Raw genomic sequence first — 24,683 nt, 5'->3', positions numbered from 1 at the left:
AATAAAACGTTCTACGCAGCTAAGCTCAAGCCGGCCTACCATTCTTGGATGCGTTAAGGATAAATTTCCGCTTTGGGCTACATGAATGTGTATCTATAAATTTACTTGCTAATGTGGGGTATGATGTATATGCTGCACAAAGCGATCACTATCCAAACGCACCTCAGAACACTATTTGGCTTTGCTTTTAAAAGGTGAATGCAAAACAATTATTAGTTTTATACAGGAGCATTTAATCAACTGTGGACACAGAGCTCCAAAGGATTCTTTTAAAATAATCTATAGAGTCAAAGGAATTGGATCGAAGGGTTGTCGAATCAATATTTTATGCACTGTTGAGGAATTGACAATTCACGAACTCAAGCCCGAACTTTGGGTGCAGAAAAGATTCGTCCAACCTCTCACTCTTCCTTGGCTATAACTCCCTTAATGGGTATGTTTCTGGGTTGTTTTTTCTTTCTTTCTGCACTTTTATTTGATTATTATTGAATTTTTGGTTTCAATTTTAAACTCTAATCAGTTATTATTATTACTAATACCTTATACAAGTTTTCTCGATTATTATGACCTTTATGTTTGTCGTTTTTTCTTCATATCTGTCAACTGAACAATTATCTGACACGTAAATTATTTTCTTCCTTACCTCTTGATTAGTACGTAACCTCATTTTTATTTAGTCTCGAATCACTTTATGATGTAATCTCTTCTTTCCTACTATAGACAGGATTGGGTTGCACCGACACCCGAACTAATGATAGGGAGTGAAGTAGTTGAGTGTGTCGACCGCTTCACTTATCTTGGAAGTCTCACCAGCCCTTGTGGTCTGGTGTGTGACGAAATCTCAGCACGGATACAGAAGGCTCGACTAGCTTTTACCAACTTGCGTCATTTATGGCGTAGGCGAGATATCCGTCTATCAACCAAAGGACGTGTTTACTGCGCAGCAGTTCGTACCGTCCTACTTTATGACAGTGAAACGTGGCCGGTAAGAGTAGAGGATATTCGTAGGTTACTAGTATTCGATCGTAGGTGTCTTCGAAACATTGCTCGTATATCCTGCGACCACCGGATAAGTAATGCAGTTGTTAGGAAACGGGTACTAGGCAAGGATGGCAAATCCATTGATGAAGTAGTGAAACTTCATCAGTTGAGATGGCTGTGACATGTGTTACGTACGCCCAACCACCGACTAACCCGACGTGAGATGCTTTCTGGTGTAGGAGTACGTTCTAAGAAAGCTAAGGGCGGTCAGACTAAAACATGACACAAATCCATTAAGTCACTGACAAGTGAACTGAGCCATGTTGATAGGTGTAGACTACCTGGTCGGGGACCGCGAGATGATAGCAACCGATGGTGAGAGACCCTGAATGACATGGCTCAAAATGGTTTGCAATGGCGCAGGTGCATACATTCTTTGTGTTCTCTCAAATTCTAACCTCCTGATTCCTCCTTGTCTCTTTTCTCTCTTCCCAAATTTATTTCACTGTATTATACTCTTTAAATAACATCTCCAAACCCTAATCTTCCCGATTACTGCTTATACTCTTACTAACTCTACCACTACGGGATTTGAATCGAAACTGGATCTCTGTGCTAATGTGGTATGGCAACTCGAACTGATGTATGTACGTACGAAGTTCTACGTTGTTACTGATTGACTGACTGATAGACATATATTTTCCGTATAACCATACATATACGAATGTACAGCTTAAGTAAATAATTTCATCGAAAAGAAAATTTTCTTTGCTGGTTTCTCTTTTTCTTGTTCAATGACAGCTTGTAACGTGATTAGAAATTAGGATGGTTAATCATGAGATAAATTTAGAAAATGTTCATATTAATAGCCTTAATATTAGAAATAAAATTATATCTGTATCTTGGATGTTGGAATTTCCGAATTTCACTTGTTCATATTGTCTAGGTTTCCTTAAGAAAATAATCGGAATCAAAATAAGGTCACAAAGCAAATATAAATTAAACCATCATCTAATCATATTAAGATGTTAAATATGGTTTCACAATAAGTCATTCAATGTGAAATGCGCTTAAATTTAAACATGTGAAGTTATCTGCAGCTACCTGTTAAAATTTGGATACAACTTGTTATGTATAAATTTTAACTGAAAAATTAAACGATAACTTTCTATAAGTTTTACTTGATGAAACCATCTTCAAGTGCACAATCTTCATGTCTTGCCATAAAATTGAATACTCTACAAACCTATAATTTCCGTTGCAAACTTATCATTTAAAAATATGAAGCTAACAAACCAACTACTTATATAAATAAATAATATATTTGTAATATCTCAATGAGTAGAAAAACTAGATTTTCTGACGTTTCGTGACTTAGTGTAAGCCACTTCTTCAAAGAAGAAGTCAAACCTTGGTAATGACAACTACAACTATTTATAGTCAATACACGGGACACTACGAAGTTAGTATGATAGGAAGTTTCATTTATAATTTAGTCAGAGTTTATCTCATTATTATCACTGATTGATTACTTATTAACCTATCTAAGTGATTAATTTGTTTTAAGGTCTCGCATTCTCGAGTATTCTGTGGATGACTTGTGTTATCTATGCAATTACCAGCTTGTTATCGTTCTTGAATGTAGAAATTTACAACTATCCACACAAACCACATATCTCAGAATTCATTTAAGCGATTCATGCTTGATCATGGTAAGTATGTTGTTTACTGAAGTACAATAATTTGTATTTTTAATTATTATAAACAAAGTTTGGGGGATTTTAGTGTTCTGTAATGGAATCTAGTGGGCAAAGAAGTAAAAGCCCCCAGTGAAAACACTAGAAAATGAATTGTCGTAAATTCAATAGAAATTATACAGACAACAGAGAGGAAATATGTCGTCTACACATACACTGTCTACTAAGTCAACTTTTATAATAAAAAATTTCGTAGCTCGACACCTGGTTTTATAATTCAGTCAAGCTAACTAAACATACATAACGTTATAAACAAAAGTGGAAACTTTCAAACCAGTCCAAATAGAAGTACTCTACTCTTTTAACTTGACTATGGGTTTACGTTACACAATACACCAATTATAAAAAAGCCGATTAACAACAAGTGCCCTGATGATGTGATATGTCAAAAAGTGAAAGGTAATAAATAACCCTATGCATATATATGTAACGTGTTCAATCTAAAGGTTATCTAATCGCTGTTGACAACAAACTATAGTTGTCTTCACCATGATATATATGGTAGCAAAATATTGAAATAAGGATAGACCTTGAACTATAATGTTTGTGTGAGGACTACTGATATCATCGGGTTACAAATGTATAAGCATTATTTTAACGACAATCTATTAGAGGTCTATGTATTCTAGTGAAAAATAAATTATATTCCACAAACTATCGAATAATGTACAGTTTCCAAGGAATAAAATACTAAGACATGTATTTTGTCATATTTCCTCTCCCGCTATAAAATGCACAATTATTTTTTCAACTGACTAAACTAAAAAAGTGCAGTGCATTACAAATAATTCATTGAAATCATATGATATCCACTAAATATCATCATTATTTAACATTTATGAATATATGAATGACTTAGCTAATAATATTCAACAACTCCTCTGTTTAATGTGTACAGGAAAAGAAAAGAAAAATAAATGTGAGTTTTCCGTCAGTAAACTTACACAGATGAATTGTGTGATTTATTGTGAATGAATAAATTATTTACACTCCAAGGAAAACAAAATACAAAAAGTACAACTAATAACTATCCTGATTTAACACATGAAAGTAATTAAAATTTATAAACTTTCCGTAAAACCATTACAGCACAATACTGAAAAATTTATCGAATTTTATAATTTTTCAATTATTTTACTGTTTTTTTGTTTCTAACTGAAATCATTTCATCCTGATTTCATTACATTTCATTGTGTATCATATACACTTTGAAATTTATGTTAAATTATTTGAGAAATTCACTAACAAACTGTGGTGACATGTTGTATATGTATACAATTCATATACTAGTTATGTGAAGATGTTAGTGATTTGGAAGTTTATTGGTTAAAATTATTAGGTTACAAGTTTTAAACCTGCTAGACTTATTTTAACTTGAGGAACCGGTTAAGTGTTGTTATGTATCACACAAAACACCGTAGCTCTATCTTAAGTGGACGAACTTGTTATTACGCAATGATTTACATCACTATTTATATTGAATACCAAAATATTTTTGTATGTACTAATCAATAAACAGTTTGTTAAGTAATTCAATGTGTAGTGTATAATAATCCTATTGGTGTTGACATTTCGTATTTTTCGATTTGACAACATAATGTTTGTGGTGATACAAAATTAGAGTAAAGTTACGTATTCACAAAATATAATGAGTAAATAGTTAGAAAAACTATGACCTGTTACACTTCCATCAATTGTATGATTATTACCTCGCTTCTACATGTAGTTTAAGTTAAACCTTTTTAATTAGCATAAAAAAGAACTGCTAGGTATCTTTAAACTCCATCAAAACAATCGATTACTGATCGCGAATTTTATACTGTGATAAAACATTTCCCAAGTAGGTATTTCACTAAGGGAGAAACAACAAGATATCAATAACATGGTGAAAATGCTGAGTTTTTAAACATACGAGTAACGATAACTGTGTTCTATAGTGACAACAGTCTCCTTAGCATTCGAAGTTTTATGCGTTTATTTATGAATATAACCTCTTATCTTGTGTTCTTTCTCTCTAACCATGAAACTTCACTCTACTTGACATAATCAAATAGGAGTGAGCTAAAGACAAGAAATATCTCAGGGAGCCAGAACAACAATATACATTGGTTAAAATGTGGTGATTTTACAAAGAATTTAAATAAGAGACCTTTAGTATTATTGCTGTGCGTCTACTAGAGCTGATTAATTAAAAATGAAACAATCAGTGAATTCCGGTTTGGGCGCTCAAGTATGATAAAATCGTTTCGATTCTAACTTATCGACACTATCTAACGCTTGTGAAAGACTCGAACATGATTAGTACACTTTGTGATAGATTGTTACGTACTAGAAATTTTCTCCACTCTTTACTAAACAAATATGTTGTACATTGTTGAAATGTATTATCAGAGAAGCCTACCAATGAGAATGTTAGTTTAATCACTGGGATGGGGAATGCCCTTGTAACTTAAATAACAATGAATTTCTAAATTTAGTGTTGTATTCAACAAGCAAAGATGTGGTTGAAACATACAAGTGGGCAGAATAATGATATAGTTGGAGGTTTATTTTGTAAATAAATTAAATAAACTGAAACAGGTTAAAAACACACAACATAATAATGTGTACAGGTTAGTTCATTTTGAAGATGATTTGAGGAACAATTTGCTTAAAGAGTCTAAGTTATCTAGGTTTTTATGATTATATCTCAATACTTTCTTCAAAAAATAATCTCAGTGACATTTCTCTAATTCATATTAACTTAGTAAACTTGAACTCCGCCCTTAGCTTTTCTAGGGCTACTGCCCGTCCCTGGGATCGGCAACCCCATTCTGTAAAAAACAACCTTGCTAAAAAAAACGCTAACCAGAACAAACAATTTTAAACATTTAAACTCTGTCATGGAAGTTGAAGGAAAAATTATCACGCCTCAAGATGAAAGCCGAGACTCTTCGAAAGTTGTAAGGCCCTATCCCCTTCTAAAAACCAGGGTAACAATTATTATAGGTACATGGGAAGTCCGGACAATGTGGGAGGCCAAGAGAACCAGTCAAATAGCTACGGAAATGATGAGATACAACTTGGCGGTTGTCGGAATCAGCGAAACCCTTTGGACCCAAGCTGGACAGCTAATGTTAGGTACGAGAGAGATGCTGCTGTGCTGCGGTCACGAAGAGGAAAACGCTACACACACTCAGGTAGTTGCATTGATGCTGCCCAAGGAAGAACAAAAAGCACTTATTGGATGAAAATGTCATGGATCTAGAATCATCAAAGCATCATTCGAAACAAAGAAGGAGGGAATTATAATGATTGTTATCCAATGTTATGCACCCACCAATGATAGCAACGACAACATTAAAGATCAATTCTATGAGAGGCTGCAATCAATCATAGAGAAGTGCCCAAGAAACGACCTCACCATCCTGATGGGAGATCCAAACGCCAAAGTCGGAATGGACAACAACGGATATGAAGATATCACGGGACGACATGGATTGACTGGGAGAAAGGAACGAGAATGGCGAGAGATTTCCAAGTTTATATGCATTCGACAAAATGGTAATATGCAGCACAATATTCCCACGCAAACGCATGCACAAAGCTACATGAATCTCACCGGACCACACTACGGAGAACCAGATAGATCATATAATAAAGCTAAAAATAAGCTAAACTCTAATATCATATCATTATATTGAGTTAAATTATATTTTAGAATTTAACATTGTATATTGTTTCTGGGATACGTCATGTGATTTTGATACTGACCATGATACCGTATCATATCATTAACCGTGTTAATGAATTAAAGTGGGTATTTATGTTAAAATAAGGGTTTTTTATACCAACCTCATGATGTCGTTAGGCATTAAATTGAAATATTATTTGGTGATGTTTAGTGACTAAACCAGGATGAAAGTAATTCGTATTAATTCACATATCGATAGACAACGCTCTATTATTTCAAGCTAAGAGTTGTATTATATACATTAGGGTACATTATAACGTAAAAATATAATGTTGATGATAAAGGTTCTTAATAAAACAAAACTATAATAAAAACCTATTAAAATGACCCATTACTTACTTCAGTTCTTCAGCTATAGCCACAATACGTTCCACTCGATTTTGATGAGCACCCAAATCCCCTTCAAATGAAGCATGTTTTTGTGCTAAAGCACGCAAAGCCGATAAACTAGCCCCTTCATAGTCTTCTAACGAAAGTGCATTTGCTTTTCCATCTGCCCATGCTTCATGAGTTAAACATTTTAAACGAAATTTTTTCGCCAAATATTCGATTTGTTCAAGTCGTTTAATTTCAGCAACTAACCAATCCTATAACACAAATAATAAATAGAATTTCAATAAAGTTTAAAAATAATAAACTTAATAACATATCGTTCTTAATCATATCAATAAAAATACATATTATAAATATTATAAAGAGTGAATGGTTATTGTACATCAATTCGCATATTTAACTCCACACATGATTGGACCGGTAATCAGAACCGCCTGGTTTTTAATTATACTTGATAATAAAAATTTTCTACTTCGGGTTTGTTTATAAATCGTTGTCTATAATGATATATATATATATAATCGTACAATGATGTAATGTAATGTAATGAATTGCCACAGTTGTATAACTATTTAGAACACGAAAAAAGCTATGAACCAATAGTTAATCACGAATTCTAATAGACTGAATAGTTTTATATTGAACAGCAAATCATGAGAGATTAAAATGACTCAAATCCATTTAATATACAAATGATCGCTATGAATAATCAACTGAAATTCACTAGGCAACCTTATTACAAATCTGTTATCTGATTGTCATGTCAGTTTTTCATGATTATATGGTAATTCCTACAACATTTTAACAATAGCTGATGAATTCTCGAAATTTTGTACAGTTCGAGTCCGTTCAACGGTGAACACATTCAACGTCATTTAGGGCTGAAACTTATAGAAAATTACAAATATTCACCCGACATTGTTTTCAGCGTATCTAAATGTCGGATGGTTCTGGAATTAAAAAACAACAGAAACACCAGTACATTAAATGTGTCTAGATGTTAAGTTACAGAAATATTCATCACTTTTAGTGCATGGCAATCAATCTTTTTTAAAAAGTCTACATAGTACATCTATACAGAATATAGTATTTATAAACACTAGTACCATAAAACCTATCAAACTTGTCTATTAATATTTCTTATAAACAAAGGTTGTATAAATTATGTGTTTTGTTCATAAATAATATTTATTATATATTTATTTAAACGAAGAAGACTGGGAATATGAATAAATCCGGAAAAAAACCGCTCCCCAAGATAATTTTTTACACATAAACAGTCCTACATAATGAATGAAAATGTCTCTTCGTTGTTCAGCTGGGTTTGGAAAAACTGTGGTCTGTAATCAACAGTTTTTCCATTATGGAAAGAAAACATCACTGAACCTAGACAAAAAATAACTAGGAAGTCAGTAAAATTAGCAAATCAGACAAACATTACAATGAATAAACATCGAAAAATGCGCAAAATAAATGCAAAATGGCTATAGAGAACAGTAGTTATGCTTAATTTTTATGGATACATGAAATATGATGGAACATTTTAAGTTGTATTATGTATCCATACCATACTTCGAAACACTAACACAATCATTTAAATTTCATATGAAATATAGGTTAGAAACTAAATATTTGCGTATCAGATATTTAAGAGGGATCGGCAGGTTGCCTGAAGGCAAGTTTCAAGTTTCTGAAAGTTATCAGATATGTGTGCGGTTAACATGTGTTGGAAACTTAAACTCGCGTCGTTTATGTTTGAGCTGAATGCTCTATAGAATTTTAGTACTGGAAAACTTTTGTCAAATTGAAGTAATCAAGTATCAAACATTTAACACATGAAATAACGATGGAAGTTGTTAGAGAAGTAGAATATTCCTAGAAATGTTATTTAAACTGTTTCGTTTGTGTGTAAACTTTAAGTTACACTTTACGGATCGTCGTGTTGAAATCAGAAATTTCCACCAATGCCAATGATTAAGTGGAACAGAATCTTAAGTTATTTTCAGTTTAGTAGCACGTGGTATGTGTTGTAAATTTTGGCACACAAGAGACTAACGGCAACAAGTGTAAAAACGATGTCATAATGAACTAACAAACGTCAAGATATTGAAAAGAACTAAAGTAAATCAATGTTTATGAGGACATCTTTGAAAATGAAGTCAAAGTTGATTGGCTTATTTTCAGTGCATTTCGCAAGTTATTGCAAGGTGTCATAGATTGATTGGTTTGTACTTCTTTCAATGACTAAATCTTTCGGTAAGTTTAACAAGTGCTAAGCATGATCAAAGTGAAGATATTTACTCTAGTAAAAAAAATGACATTAAGTAACAACGTTAATAATTGGCTGCCTTAGTTAGAAGCCATAAATGTGCATTGACCAAGTCTATTTACCTATCTACTTGAACGTCGTTAAAATAATAGGATACAAGCATATGAGAGACAAATCGTTCTAATCCTATTAGTTATTTTGTACACCCTTATAATTTGCTTTCCATAATTCACATAACTGTATTGTATATTTCCATATATGTGTGAAATTCGGTGTGTATACGTTTGTCCAATTACTTGAATACACATTGTTTGCCTATACAAACTGAGTTGCAAGATTTCTCGGTTAGATAGCTGGTATGCTAATTTCTCTGCTGCATTCGTATATATACTCTCTCAGATTGCTTGCCAATAAGCTCCTCTAAAACATAATATTCCCGATAACATTTCGTACTCGACTTTTAATAGCGCATTGTATTACAAGTCTGAGAATATACATGAAATTCACCAGACTCATAAATCGAGGGTCAATGAATTATGAAGTCAAATGAGTCTCTAAAATTGAGCATGCTCTAAAGCTGTCTATTTTCCTTACAAATTCATTTGAAAAACAAAATCAAAATACAAAAATTCAAAACAATATAAATTACATCTCAGAATTACAATCCAAAAGCTTCATATTTTTTTATTTTCGACGCATATTATTCGTTAGCTCAACTGGTTAGAACAGTTTGACATAGGCCATTAAGGCACCTCAACGATAGACCTGACTTCAGAATACAAAAACTATGGTTCTGTATTTACACCAAACGGAATTAAGCAAATGATTATATTGATAAATATCAATGGTTTCAAAAATGCTCGTGTAAATTTTTGGTGTCAGATTTGTGGTTTTGAAAAAAGCTCACAAAAGAATAAAAAATTGAGATATTTAACATTATTTCCATTCGCTTACTTCAAAACCTTTCTCATAGTTTTCTAACTGACGCCATGCTGAATCAATATCTTCGATCATACGTCCTTCAGTTGGAAGGAAAGATGGACGATTCGCCAGTCGTAATCTTGTTTGAAGTGTATTATATGTATTTTCTAGCAATGTTTTTTCATCTAATCTAGGAGGTTTTTCAAAGCCTCGATAACCTCTATAATGATCTAATTTTGAACGGGCTCCAGATATGGTTCCATCAGTTGTTCGATCCTAAATAGTTAAAGAATCAATACACAAACACTAAAGAACAATCAAATATGGCTCGGAACAAGATAGTTTTACTTTATACAACTATTTAATAAAATGACAATAATGTGCACACCCACGTCCCTACATTAACTATGTATTTAAAAAAAAGAACTTTGTCAACTGACATTCAAATGTATGATTAATAAAAGCGAAACTGGTAAAGAAGAAAATGTGTTGCATTTATTATAGTACAGAAAATGTAACAAATCCCTAATTAACATAAATCGATTTTTTCCATCATATGGCATAAATAACTTTGTTGGTTTGCTAACTTTTTCTCTGAAGAGAAAGGAAGGAAAATAATTTTTTTTATTTCTAGCGGAACAACGTTTATAAATATTTTTATATGAACAATGAAAAATAATTAGTATAGATCGGAATAGAAATTCATTTTACTGGAAAATATTCTTTTAGTTACAAATGATTCAGACAGAAATTCCTGATAAAATTTATTTGTATTTAAAAAACTGATTTAATTGGTATTGTTTACTTGAATTTTCCCATTGATGTTTAGGACTGCAATCGATCAGTCTCTTATTAGTATATGTGCGTATTGCCTTAAGTTACAAGCATCCATCTTTGCTTTAATTAACTTGTAAGTTTTTATGTACTACATCATCTAATATATGTATATTTACATAATGGAATGAGAAGACGAATTTCCATCAAAACGATGTGATCTATTAGCGCCGTATATTTCAATCAATATGACCACACTTTTACTTGTCAAGCCATTTTTATATGACAAATGAAAGGTCAAAGTAGACATATCGGAAGATAGAAAAAGAATTAAAGATAGTGAGGAAAGTAATGTGAATCACAACGCTCCGAAAAATAATAAATCGATGTTATCAGGGAAGGTTCAAGGTAAGAACAAACTGTCTTTAAACAGTTTAAGTGGGTTTAAATCTTTTTATAGATAACATTTCACTAAGGCTGGTTCAACGTGAACCTTAATGGGTGATCTCACCTAGATGCTTATCAATGGAGGAAGGTATTTATTGGAATTCATTTGTTTTCATATCCATTTAGATTTGTGTTCAGCCACTCTCACGTAATCTAAATTTACCGAACGGAGAAATTGTTTCGTATATATGCATATATTGAGAAATGTAATTGCAGTAAATATCCATTTTGGAAAAAAGTTATCCTTAGACATTTTACAATTATAGTTATAAACATGTAGTAAATTTGAAATCACTTTGTTTTATAGAATTAAAGTGCTGGTGTATACATTGTACAAGAAAATGGTAATTGCATTAGTCATTATTAGCATTACTTGTTCAAGCAATTATGTGGTCACCGATCATATACTTGTACTTTAATTCTATCAGTCATAACAGTTCAGATAGCTAAAACAAATATTTTCAACTAGAGTTGTAAAGCCTGTTGAAAGATTAAAGTAAATCCATATTGGTTTAAAGGAATAGTGTTTTCTCTAGTTATATTACAGTTTTATACGAACTTAAGATTAAGTATAAATATAAATTGATTTAACCAAAAGTATATCAAACTTAATGAAAACAGTTCGAGTTATAATTGACAGGTGAACGTTTGAAATAAAGCAACAGGTATATATTTTTCGTAAATAATGGAGTATCGCAAGGTGTTAGATGTGAGTAGTTGAAAACTGTCAGTGGGAAAATTTAAATGAAATCACAATAAGCCAAATGCATCCAAAAATTATCAACATTCTACAACTCTATGTCTATTTATTCCTAACTTTATGGGTTTATACTCTCTCCTTCCGTTCTTTTGATATATATATATATGGTATTAACCCTTTTGATTTTTATAACTAGTTAATCTACAGAGGACAACAGAACAAAAGATACAAGAGTAAACAACAATGCGAAATATCGATTTCACTTATCAGTAATCAAGTTTTGTTTACTTTACATGTACATGGAATATATGAATAACTTGCATAATTTGTGAATAATTTTTAACTTATCAACATGATTTTTAGCTTTCATAAATATGTACAGTATTGTTTTCGGTCTTTTGAAATGACTTTTTGTGCCATCGCTCATATAATAATTATTATTATTTAAGGAACTGATAGTAGTGGGAACAACTGTTCATATAATTGATATATAACAAACATTAGAGATATGATTGAACAAATTAATAAAAAGTAGTATGATGTTATATATCTGAGCTAGTGTCATCTATTCAAGACTATATCATTTCAAGATATCTGACTCTTGATTCTTAACATTTTTAAAGTGTATAAATTTTCATGCAAGGCTGACATTAACGGTCTGTGATTTTTAAAAAATTGATACTGTGTAATAATATGAACATAACTGAGTGCTTTGCAAACTGACTTTACTCTCGTCATTATTTTGTATTAGGAAAAATAAATAATACAGTACAAATAAGAAATTACCAAAACTTCGTTATAGAATAACAAATGAGCATAATCTTATATTTCTAAATAGCTGTAGATGTGTTTCAATAAGAACAACTAACTGGCGGTTGAATCGTGTTAGAAATACTGAATTCTTGAGATTATATAACATTGGAATAACATTAACGTATTGTCTTTTTCGATGTTTTAAACTTGTCATTTATTATGACTAGTAAATAACTGCAAATTAAAATAAATGTCTAAATAGACAAAGAACGGAACAGTTCATCAATCTTTGGAGATGAATATATTACTAATATTACTACCACTAAGTAAATAAATTCAAAGTCCAATCCTATCTTATACCCATGTAACGTCAACAGACTGTAATTAATTTTAAAAAATGTGTAATACTTGTTTATTCTATTAATATACTTATATTAACCCCAAAGCTCTTAAAATACATTAAGTCATTACATGAGTTAAAATCAGAACTACCAATTTAAGAAAAGCATATACAGATATAATTTACTTTTAAAAATGGTATTTGTTGTTCAATCCAAGCCAATAAATCCGATGCAAGTTGTTCATATTCTCGCATTAATTTCTCATTGTCTTGATTACTTTTTAAAACTTTCGTAATTTGATTAGCTGCTGATTCAGCCTAAATAAATAAATGAATGTATTAGCAAAAATGACCATATATATATTGGATAGGTAAAATTTGTTTAACAATAAGTATTCCGCTTTTGGGTGATAGATGATCATCAGAATCAGTGAAAATGAAAATTATTTCCAAATTATTTTGTGATAATATATATTTCTTCAGTGACTTTCATACTGTAATTTATATGTGCTTACAAATGATTACTGAATAAATACCGAGTGACTAATGTCATATTTTTGTAGTCCTTTAGTGATGATCAAATCTTATCAATCAGGTCACAATGTGGATAATAGTCTAAGCGACTTGGTTTCACATGTTCTATGTTGGAATACTAAGTGTTTGGATGTAGTCAGGAAGACATAAGTTTCGTACTAGTTGACTTTTGTCAATCTGGCTAACCTGGGATTTTAAAGGGACTGATATTCTCTGCAGGATTCTAACTCACGTCAACCAACCTCACAGTCTAAGATGTTACGGAACAGTTCAGTGACATAATTTCAGGATGTTAAGATGGATAATGAGAGTTTGCATCCCACATAAGGCATCAATTTCCTGAAAATCACTGATGCTCTTTGCTGTCCAGTCCTAGCTAACGTAAAACCTAGGTCTAGAGTTTTATGCTAGCTACCTTTAACCCCCCCCACTTTTATACATGTCTTCCCTAACTCTTTATAGAGATCTTTTCCTTTTTGATGTTCTTTTATTTCTAACTTGTTACAAATTACAGCAACTTGAACACATGTACAATTACTTGTGGTTCTAGCCAATTCTGTCTCTTATGGTAATTTGTTAGTTGAGTTATGATATTTTCGAGAACAGTATTTCCAGAAATTATTCGCGACTTCAAAAGTAGTTTGGAAATACAAATTTTCTCATTAATGCTTTAACATAAGTCCAGATCATTCTTAAAATTATTAATTGTATTAAAGTCATAAAAAAATTCTGATATAAATCTATGGAGTCAAGCAATGAAAAACAATTTGAAAAGTTGGAGGATACAGTTCAGTTACTAGTCTATAATAAATCAATCAAACTGATTTTAAACCGATTATCTTAGGACAGAAAAACACCCATGTGGTTACACTGACATTTTGTTAACACAAATGTTAATTTTAACACAAAATGATAAGAATAACAAAAATCAATAAAAGTCAAACTGTTGTTACTTATGATTTATACTGGTATGTAAAATTGTCATTTACATGTAATATTGTATACGTACTGAGAGGTAGACAGAAAATAAAATGACACTATATGGGTTAATATTCCGAAAACCTACAAGTTAGTACTTTGAATTTATATATACTTTTTGAAAGATCGCTATATCTTCATTATGAAGTAATTTGACATAGATGAGTAGATAACTGATTAGGTTAAGTACAAAAAGAAAACGGGGTTCATCAAATAATTTAAAAGTGGAAGGCAATACTAATCGTAATATCAAAAGGATATTTTGAGTGCTACTGATTTTTTATCAATAGTTAATGAATCATACATTTGTGTTTCTTCTTCGCGACAAGTTAAATGTTTGCTTTTCGACCAAAAGAGTAACCATAATGGATAATATTTTGTTCTGGACTTTGTATCATGATTGCAAAATATTAACATTTAAAGAGGAGTCTCTATTATTAGATAAAAGGTGTCTTCAAGGTATTGCTTGAATATATGTTACAATGAACTAGAGGTTGATACGGTTAAATACAGAATATTACATAGGAATAGTATGTCAATTTTTGAAAATGCAGACTATGATCACCTTAGGTGGTAGGGGTATATATTTGTCTGTTTACTTTTTACTATCATTGATATTATGATTATTATTTCGGCAAATATTTTGTTTTACATTATGTTAAATTCCTTTGGTAGTGCTGATGTAAACTGTATGGAATAATTCGTTTCATATTATTAACGGTCGACGGACTTAACTATAAAATACTAGCATTCTGAATTCATGCAGTCAATAACTACCAAATATTCTTATCATTATAAGTCTAACTGTTCTGTTTGAATGTTAACCAAAGTTATTGTGCAAATAAATGTTTATAAGGCGTGACTAATTTTACCTAATCTAATTTTATGAATCATATAACTAATCATTCGTATTCATAAAATTAGTAATCAGATAATGGATATAGAAACATATGTTTCCGTAAATATTTTTTAGTATTTCTCTCTATCTAAGTTTGTATATAAGTATTTATTCAATATTCCATTTGGTAATTAGTGTTCTTTTTTGAACGCTCTGTTATCACCATGCATAGTTGAATATATAAAACTATGTGAATGGGTTATGGAGTGGTTAAAAACTGAAAACCTTCTACTTAAGTTGGTAAATAACAATAAGATCCATGGATATTAGACAAAATCTGGTCACCAATGAAAAGTTTACTTGAAGATTTTGTTCATAACAAAATTATGCAAATATTATAATAGTCCTTCTTGTTACCATCTGCCTTAAAATCGTTTATTCCTTTCAGATATAGTTTTAAACTTTATATACTGAGAATATTTAGATTATAAGGATGTGATTGCTCAAATACCTACGACCAAATATTTGAAGCAATATGGAGGGAGGATTGAAGAAACATTTAATAAATAGATAGTTTTAAAGAACTAGCTTCATATTCCAGTACCTTGTATCATGGACTGGGAGGAGCCTGAGATTCATTCAAAGCTAGAAAGTGATAGATGACTATATCATCTTAGCTTAGAATACCTTAGTAATGGATAATATCTGAAAACTTTCATTTCAGTCCATGAAAGATGAGTGCGCGGTGCTTGGCAGTCTCGTGCTCAAACAAAATATCTATTTATTGCTCCTTTTTATTCTAGCTGACATCATTCCGTAACAAAAATTATCTCCACATTATGATCCATAAAAACTATCAAATTTATTCGAAATTATCATGTCAAACCTTGGTAATGATACCTGTCTGTCGAATTTTTGGGGGTGTGAAATTTTCAAATATAAAGTTTGAGGAAGAAACCAATCTTAGAATTCTCATGCCGATTTTAAGTGATTTTCAATCATTTGACCTTTAAAGTGCCTTCATTTATACTAATCAATCTACTGTGAATTCCATTCAAGCATTATATATTCAGTTTACCGAATTCGTTTGCAAAGTCACCAAATGCAATTAATATACAATGAAATAAACTTAAATATAAATCAGTTCTTCTTAAGTCTCTATCAGTAAAGCTTTCAGACAAGTTTGAACTTGTCTGCCTAGTTATCTAACTGTAAGGAATAGGATAGAAGTAGTCTCATTTATAGTGATTGAAGTTGAAATCACAAATTACCAGTTCGGTACATAGCTTTGTGATGTGGTTTATTTCTCATTTCTAAACTGTAATTTTATCAATACATACATACATTTGGCAATTATATATCAAAGTTTGATATATATTTCACGAAATATTTGTATACTGTGTTTACTTCCATAGAGTGTGCATCTCTACTTACCTTTTGTGCACCTGCAAATGCATGATAATAAGCTGAAACGTAAGTCATAACAGACCTTTCATCTGGTCTCACTGTATTTACCATGTCTAGAAAAAAAGCAAAAGAATAGTCTAAGTGGCTGGTAATAATCTAAAAGAGAAATATTGGGAAAACGTTTTCTGTATGTGATTTGACGGGGAAAAATTAAATCTGATAATTAGGTATTAATTCCATTGGAGAGTGATTGACCTATGGTCCCAGTCATTTATTTAAGTGACTTTTAAGTGTTTATTCTTGTGATTAATATTTGGAGTGTGTTATTTTGTTATGAAAAATCCTATTATTAGTTCGGCTGGGGGTTCACGTCAATAATCAATCAGTTATATGGTATGATTTCATAATTTCGAATAAATTGAGCATTGGGTAGATTGTTATAAATAAATAGTATATTTGTAATATCCCAATGAGTAGAAAATCTAATTTTTCTACTCATTGGGACAATAAAAGATTGTCTTACAATATGGCGGATCGGTTGAAGCTGGATGTGTATAACATTTGACGCCGAGTCAGAGGTTTAAAGGTAAGGTGTTCACAGAGTGTTTGAACGTCGTTTATATATATTGAGTTCATCTTTAAATAAATATATCAGTCCATGCTGACACTTTTCAGTTATCGATATTCTTTCATACTGATTGACTCAATGCACATCAGACTATCAATTTTACCTCACTATCTATTTACTGAATAAAAGATACACTGGTAAAATTGATTATAATCAAATGAGCAAAATCTCTATTCCAACCTCTACAGAAAGAACTCGCTTATCGAAAATACAAAATAAATCACGGATTTTGCGATCTATGTAAGACATGTTAAACGGACTAGTTAGACTACAACTATCAATTTTGCCTTTATAAATTTATCTTGTGAAGATGGCTTAACGTATGTTTGGAAAAAATCTGTTATAGTTGTTTACTCAATATTCGCTTCAGTGAAATGCTAAATATTGTAACGAAGCATTGTTTGTTGTAAACAACTTGTTGGTAAGGGAAATTTAACTTTATAGAATACAAAAAGACTAGTATTTGAACGAAGTTTATTCTTTTCGATAAATTCTCTTTATTTTGTTTATCACAATCCTAAATTCACATGCTTTAAACGATTTACTTTGCCCTTAACCTGACCACTTTTCGGATTATTAATTTGGATATATAATTGTAGAACCTGAAGAGAGTTTATCGAATAGAATATTCTTCGTTCAAATACTAGTCTTTTATAGAATACAACAGATATTTTTTAAATGATTCAAGCTATCTGTTTTGTCAAATGTTATAACCATGAATTGAATATGGTTGCATCGTTACTACTGATACCGAATAAGATACCGTTTCTCATATTAAAGCAGTTTCTGTTATTGTACAATACTTACGTGAAGTAAGCATATGATTTCGTCAGTAGTGCAACAAAACGAAAGTATTAGAAGCATAAATGTATGGGTTTGGTCAAAGGTAATTGTGTCAGACATATCAGTAAGTGAGGAATCGCGCGACTGCCACCGAATTTAGCGTCGTTCACAAACTAAGCGTAATCTCGAAACAGAACTACATAGATTTGCCAGATGATTCAATTTCAAACACTCCGATCAAATATAAATTTCATGAAAATATCAGAACTAGCAAATAATTATAACTATCTTTTCTTATTTCCACTTATTTATTCGAATAGATCATGTTACTTAAGTGGAAATTTTAAGGACTCATAAAAAGCATAGCACAACGAACGATTCTATTTCAATCATCCCATAATTCTCTGAATACATATTTTTGAATAAAATAGTTCATGGGTCATTCATTTCAACAAGTTGGTCTACAATAAGTTATTCATATCGATGATTTCTGTCATCACAGGTACCAGCTAAACAATTGTTTTAATAAGACACAATCCAATGTCCATCAGTGATTCGCTCTGAGATGGATACTTGGGTATTTAGTTAGTAGCCATAATATGTATGATTAATCAAGCCAAGAGTTAGGCGGATCCCCACCAGTGACATTGAACAATAATCACATAATATGGTGAGTTTGATAAAAGCGAACATTTAAATTATTTGAATCTGAATTACTGGAAAGATAATATCATGTAGTTGACAGCCACGACTCCATCAGTGGTCCCACTATGAGTACTTATTCTTTGAACCACTGACTTAGCATCCAATAGTTTACATGTCTAACTTCAACCTATGCACTGCCTGATCTCTTATGGTTGTCTAATTAAAATCAGTTTGTGGTGTTAAACATGAAATTCAACAACCTCCGAAACCCTCTTTAGTAATAAAGATATTTTTGCATTTGGCTAGTGATTTACTTTTTAAAAAATATTTTATAGGAAATAAAAACGTGTTGTAATGACCAGCAGTTCACAAAGTTTACTAAAACATCATCATATACAATAAACATTGATGTACAAGTAAATTTAAACGATTAATTATAAGTTTACCTACCTTCAGCATCCAACATTCTTGGGATATCCAAGTGCTTTTCAGCTACATCAAAAGCATAATTTAAATTCTGTATTGGATTGTCCTAGAAGACAAAAATCGTAATTCATTAGTTACACCACAAGGTAATGTACATCTCTTCAAATTATATGACAAAGTACAAAATATACAAAACAGTTTGTTCACTGAGAACTGGATGCGTTATTTATTCATGATTAATATTCATTTCCATTCGTTGGTAAAAGTCAAAGAATCATGCATTATTGTTTTCGGCATGCAAGTTTTAACAAGCTAGCAACTTACTTTTGAGAGTTTTGAATAGTCAATCAGGTCTGGTCGATGACGATGTATTAGAGCACAGAATGCCAAACCATCTTTCCAACTATATTATGTATACATTCATGCATTTGGAAGTTAAAACAAAGAAACTTATTCAATCTTTTTCGATAACAAGTAGAATTATTAGCGGCTTTCTGATTAATCTCTAACGATTCTTTTTTGCGGACGATATAGAGTATAATTAACTAGTTCATATCTGAATCATACAAGCGGGGCTAGTGACATTAAAGAATACAAATATTAAATCTTTGTTTAATAAAATATTGTATTTCAGCACGTAATTTCATGGGATTGAGCTATTCCAATAACCTTTAGTGATTAGTTATATCAACTACCAGACGATTTGATAAAAATTGCAAAACACTGAACAGCTTTTTCATCCCGGTTTAAAGCTGACAACAGTGTACACTTACCAACTCTTATAGATTCAATTGCATGAAATAAGATCATTGAACTTACCTACAAGATAATAGGAGGGTAGCCTACAGACTAATTTTGTGGTCTGCACCAGAGAAATTATTTATTTTCTCAAAGTTTAAAATTGATATAACTTGGTATGTAAGCTAACTGCAGTGCTGAATTTCATAACTGATAAATCAACCATTACAAAATGGCTTCGATAACTACTAGTTAGTATGTAAAACACGCTAATCGAATCTTCAAAATGTTAAAATGTGGTCCAAATATGAATAGGTTTCTCCAATGAAGGTAATTTAAACTACTTAAGCCCAGCTAATAAATGAAGCCAATGAAATGATCAGGAATCCTTAACAATGTTTATAATTTATGGACTTTCACTTCAAATTTTCTTAAGGTAGTAAGTCAATTACAAAGCTATCAGTAAGAGAAAACTATGACCATAATAACAAAAACAAAATTCTCCACCGACACAAATTATTTTTCTATCGTGTGGCAACAGCATTTCTAGAAACTCTCTTGGATTTACTGCACAGAATAGTTATCAAAACTGACTTTGACTATATATCTGCTTATTTATACATAAAGCCAAATAAATTCAAAAATCATCTGTTTTCAAAATGTAACAAGGTACAAAATATTTACACCACTTAAGACAGTTAGCAAATACAGAGAAGTATTTTTCTAGCATTTGCGTGCCGACTTTTATTCAGTCAACTATAAAAAAACAGAAAATTAAATAATGATGTCAATATTTTCCCATACATTTCTGTTTTATCTTCACAACAGGAAAATATTTTGGAAAAGCTAATTAGTTTTGTTTGAGAATTTCTTATTATTCGAGATTAATTAAGAGCAAGAGGCAGCTCGGAATTTCGTTAATCGTAGCATATCGAGGTCGATCGATCGGTCGGTAACAACGTAGAACTTCGTACGTATGTACATCAGTTCGAGTTGCCACACCACATTAGCACAGAGATACAGTGGTCGATTCAAATCCCGTAGTGCTAGATGTAGTAAAGTTATAAGCTGTAATCAGAAAATTAGGGTTTGAAGATGTTATTCAAGGAGTATAATCCAGTGAAATAAATTTGGAAAGAGAAAAAAGAAAGGGACATGAAGAATTCAGAAGATTAGAATTTGAGAGAACACAAAGAATCGATGCACCTGCGCCATTGCAAACGATTTTGAGCCATGTCATTCAGGGTCTCTAACCATCGGTTGCTATCATCTCGCGGTCGTGGGAAACCACGCTCTAAACTACACGTGGGAGCTTTTAACGTCCGAACACTGTGCCAAATAGGACAGCAGGCTTCTTTAGCCAGGAATTTAGAATCCCGCGCCATCGATGTGTGCTGCGTCTCCGAAACGCGCATGCAGGATCCGAGTAGCGTCATCCATTTGACCTCACCATGTCAAAATAAAGAACCGACTAGATTCACACGTCGTATAACTGGAAGCCCTGATTCTGCTTCCCGTGGCCTCGCCGGCGTAGGTATAGCATTGAGTCCTAGGGCAGAACTAGCTCTCTTAGAGTGGGTACCAGTAGAAAGTCGTTTGTGCGCTGTCCGACTGAACGGAACAGTGCAGATCAGTTGGGTCATCACGATAGGCAAGCCCGACCACCGCGTCAAGGTGGCAGCTTCGGTCGGGTAGTATACTGAGAAATGCGAAATTCACATTCACAGTATGTCTGAATGACTAAATGATGGAGCCAAATAATGCGATTAACATGAATTGTAATGACTATCGAAAAAGCCGTAGTTTTCTAGTGGAATGCATGTTTATGGCGGGAGATGTGGCAGAAAGTGTTTTTATTAACAAAACGTCTAACAACACAAAAGCTAGTCTTAAAACAACTAAGCTCACAAGCCGAAACGCAAAGATAGCTTACAACGGTAGCTAGTTGTTGTAATTATTTTATAAATCTTTGAAAATTACCACTTTTCGGATATTTGTCAACGAAAAGACTCAGAGCTCTTAAAATCGAGCGAAATGGACAAGAAAGAATAACCACCTGCAGTAATTACTATGTTCAAGCTATATTTTAAAACTATCTTGTGTCCTTTAGACAGTAGCTCAACAAATACATGACGATGTATGCATATAATCATAAGCTACCTGGAAATCCCAAGATGTAATCCCATGGATTGATGAAATTCAATCAATTTTTCTTTTTGAGTGATAAAATATGATGATCCAAATCTTCGATCTGCACTTACATTTACTTAATAAAGAAAATAAACAACTAGTAAATGGAGACAAAAAGTCGGTCACAGCCTAACAATAAAGCAATTTCCTGGACATGAGGTTTAAAAAATCTGGCGGGAAAATGTATCTGTTCTCTTTACTATTGATTGAATACTGAGTAGTGACCAAAATATTGTTTACTCAGTCATTCGAAAATGGTCAAATGTCACCTGTTCGATGGTCAGAAATCTAAGTGACACAACACTGAATAAATTGTATGGAAACGTTAGGTAGTTGAGCGCGATAGGTAGTTTTCTAATAACTGCTTTCAACCATTGAACGACTCACTCATGTATACACTAACTTCGTTTCATAGTCGTGCAAGAACCAGCAATTTGACCTTGACTTTTTCCTATAAACACCAAATTACAAAAATTTGAAAGAAGTGTAATAACGTAGATAGTAATTCTCAAGAACAAACTAACCTCATGTGAAAATTTTGTACGTTTACATTTTTATAGGGAGCAGTCTTGCGCTGGCACCACAATAAAAGACCTTCTTTAGCTGACATTTCTAAAATGAAAAAAAATTGTTTGAAGTTTTATTTATTTCTTCACACGAATCAGTTTGAAACTCACTAAAAATGGTTTATCTTCGGCAAAAAAAGATTCATACAGTTTAACAGGTTAAATAACCTTCCTATATTTATATTAGTTCAAATGGAGTATACAAATTTGGGTCATATATTATCCGAGAAGAAAGGGTTTTTGAGAGTTAACAGAATATACAAAGTAGATCAAACGAGTAGAAAATTAGCTAACCAGTTCTTTCCAAGGGATCACTGACTAACTAATGGGTAATTGTTTAGCGAGAAATAAACCTATATCAACATTCTGCATCTTATGTAAGAAACCAGGCGCTAATACACCTTATTTATATTTGCACAGCATAAAAGGATCGCTTGCAAAAACACCACTAAAAGAGAAATAAAAACAAGGGGGATCACATTGTGAAATCCTTACCTTCGACGGTAATATCTTGGATACAAAACCGTAAAATTATTGTCCATATCATCCCAAGAGTCATCTTTATATTCCCATCAACGATTTCTAGCAATAAAATTCACTGAAAAGATTCAATACCTTCAGCGCCAATAGAAACTAGCTGAACGCCTTTACTTTCTATATATTCTAATGCCTTATTAACATTCGCGAGTTTGTGAAAACGCATTTTTCCTCTATCGGGTTTGGGTAACGGCTCCTCAGATAAAGTCTCTAACAGTTGAATAAGCTTAAGCCCGTCAGTGAAATCTTCCTCAATATTTTCAATTGAGCATTTCACTTTTCTCAAATATGAATTGCACCATGCTGTGAAAGTCTGAAAAGAATGTAATAACAGATTTTGAGAAGTACCTTTTTCTGCTGTATTTCCCACATTGGATCCAAATATGCTTGACGATCCCACTCCTCCTCTTCTTCTTCTTGAGCAGAAGGAAAGTATTCATCTGGATAGACTGTGTACCCATACTCCATCTTACGGAAAACACTCAAGGTAACCGCCTTTAGAGTAATGAGTAAAGTGCATGATGTTGGTTCATACAAACGAATAAAATCCTCAATAATTAAAAAATGTGTAAAAATGAACCAAAGAGTGTTTGTGAACATATTGGTTCATTTAAAATGTAGAGTTGTTTTATTTTTTAGGTTAAACTATTTAAAGCACACTTCACCTGAACTGTTAGTAATAGTAACTTGTTGTTCATTTGTCCAACCACGAGGGATGATGTTCAGAAATACTGTGATGTAGCATTGTGAGCGTGAACATGAATTTTCATCAAAGTTTGCAACGAATTATATGTTTGCAAACAATTCTGAAATAATATCGATCATACGGAAACAGCCATTATTTTTAAAATTTCAGCTGAAAGCAGCTAAATACTATTTCGACATATGTATACCTCAGACATAGCCGATAGTGAGTTAATCAAAAAAAGATAGATTGTGTGACTCCGCTGTATATTTATGACTCCAACTACTTTTGCATAGTCAATTGTATTCACCGTTCAACAAACAAATGAATAATTTTATCTTGAATACCAACACTCATCGTTGGTAAGACAACAGAAAAAACATCAGGAGACTCTACATTTTTGTCTGTCTCGTATTTTTGGTCGCTCAGTTCATAAGAATTCAGCTTATAAAGTCGTCCATAGAAGTCCATGAAACTTACCGTCAGCTTACAAAACCGAAACCATATATGTAGCAATAGCCTTAAAAGTGATCCCATGTAGTTAGAATATTTTTACTAATTCTCATTTATTGGACTCTTTTCTATTAACTAGTTCTTTTGTTGTTTAGCAAGCTAATTTGTGTTAGATAAACTTTTGACTGTATAGCACAGGCTGTACCGTTTGAGGTATTTTGTATTTTGATATAATTTGTAATAGTAACTAAATTAGAACCGTTTAAA

General features: G+C 32.0%; 1 protein-coding gene across 1 annotated transcript in view; it reads right to left on the bottom strand.

The window, feature by feature from the left end:
* MS3_00006934 (uncharacterized protein) overlaps positions 1-23,878 on the bottom strand; it is a gene marked incomplete at its 5' end in the record, with an annotated part of 44,974 nt that extends 21,096 nt beyond the window's left edge. Inside the window, 10 exons of the mRNA XM_012940458.3 lie at positions 6,811-7,058; positions 10,028-10,270; positions 13,195-13,326; positions 16,793-16,878; positions 19,272-19,353; positions 19,572-19,650; positions 22,700-22,787; positions 23,237-23,323; positions 23,357-23,591; positions 23,627-23,878. Of these exons, the coding sequence (XP_012795912.2) occupies positions 6,811-7,058; positions 10,028-10,270; positions 13,195-13,326; positions 16,793-16,878; positions 19,272-19,353; positions 19,572-19,650; positions 22,700-22,787; positions 23,237-23,323; positions 23,357-23,591; positions 23,627-23,878 (1,532 nt within the window). The remainder of the gene's footprint in view (positions 1-6,810; positions 7,059-10,027; positions 10,271-13,194; positions 13,327-16,792; positions 16,879-19,271; positions 19,354-19,571; positions 19,651-22,699; positions 22,788-23,236; positions 23,324-23,356; positions 23,592-23,626) is intronic.
* Positions 23,879-24,683: the final 805 nt, after the last annotated feature.

Source organism: Schistosoma haematobium, chromosome 1, assembly GCF_000699445.3.
Source record: "Schistosoma haematobium chromosome 1, whole genome shotgun sequence".
Classification (NCBI taxonomy): Eukaryota; Metazoa; Platyhelminthes; class Trematoda; order Strigeidida; family Schistosomatidae; genus Schistosoma; species Schistosoma haematobium.
Note: the sequence above shows the minus strand (reverse complement) of the source record. Positions and strands in the feature narration are given on the sequence as shown.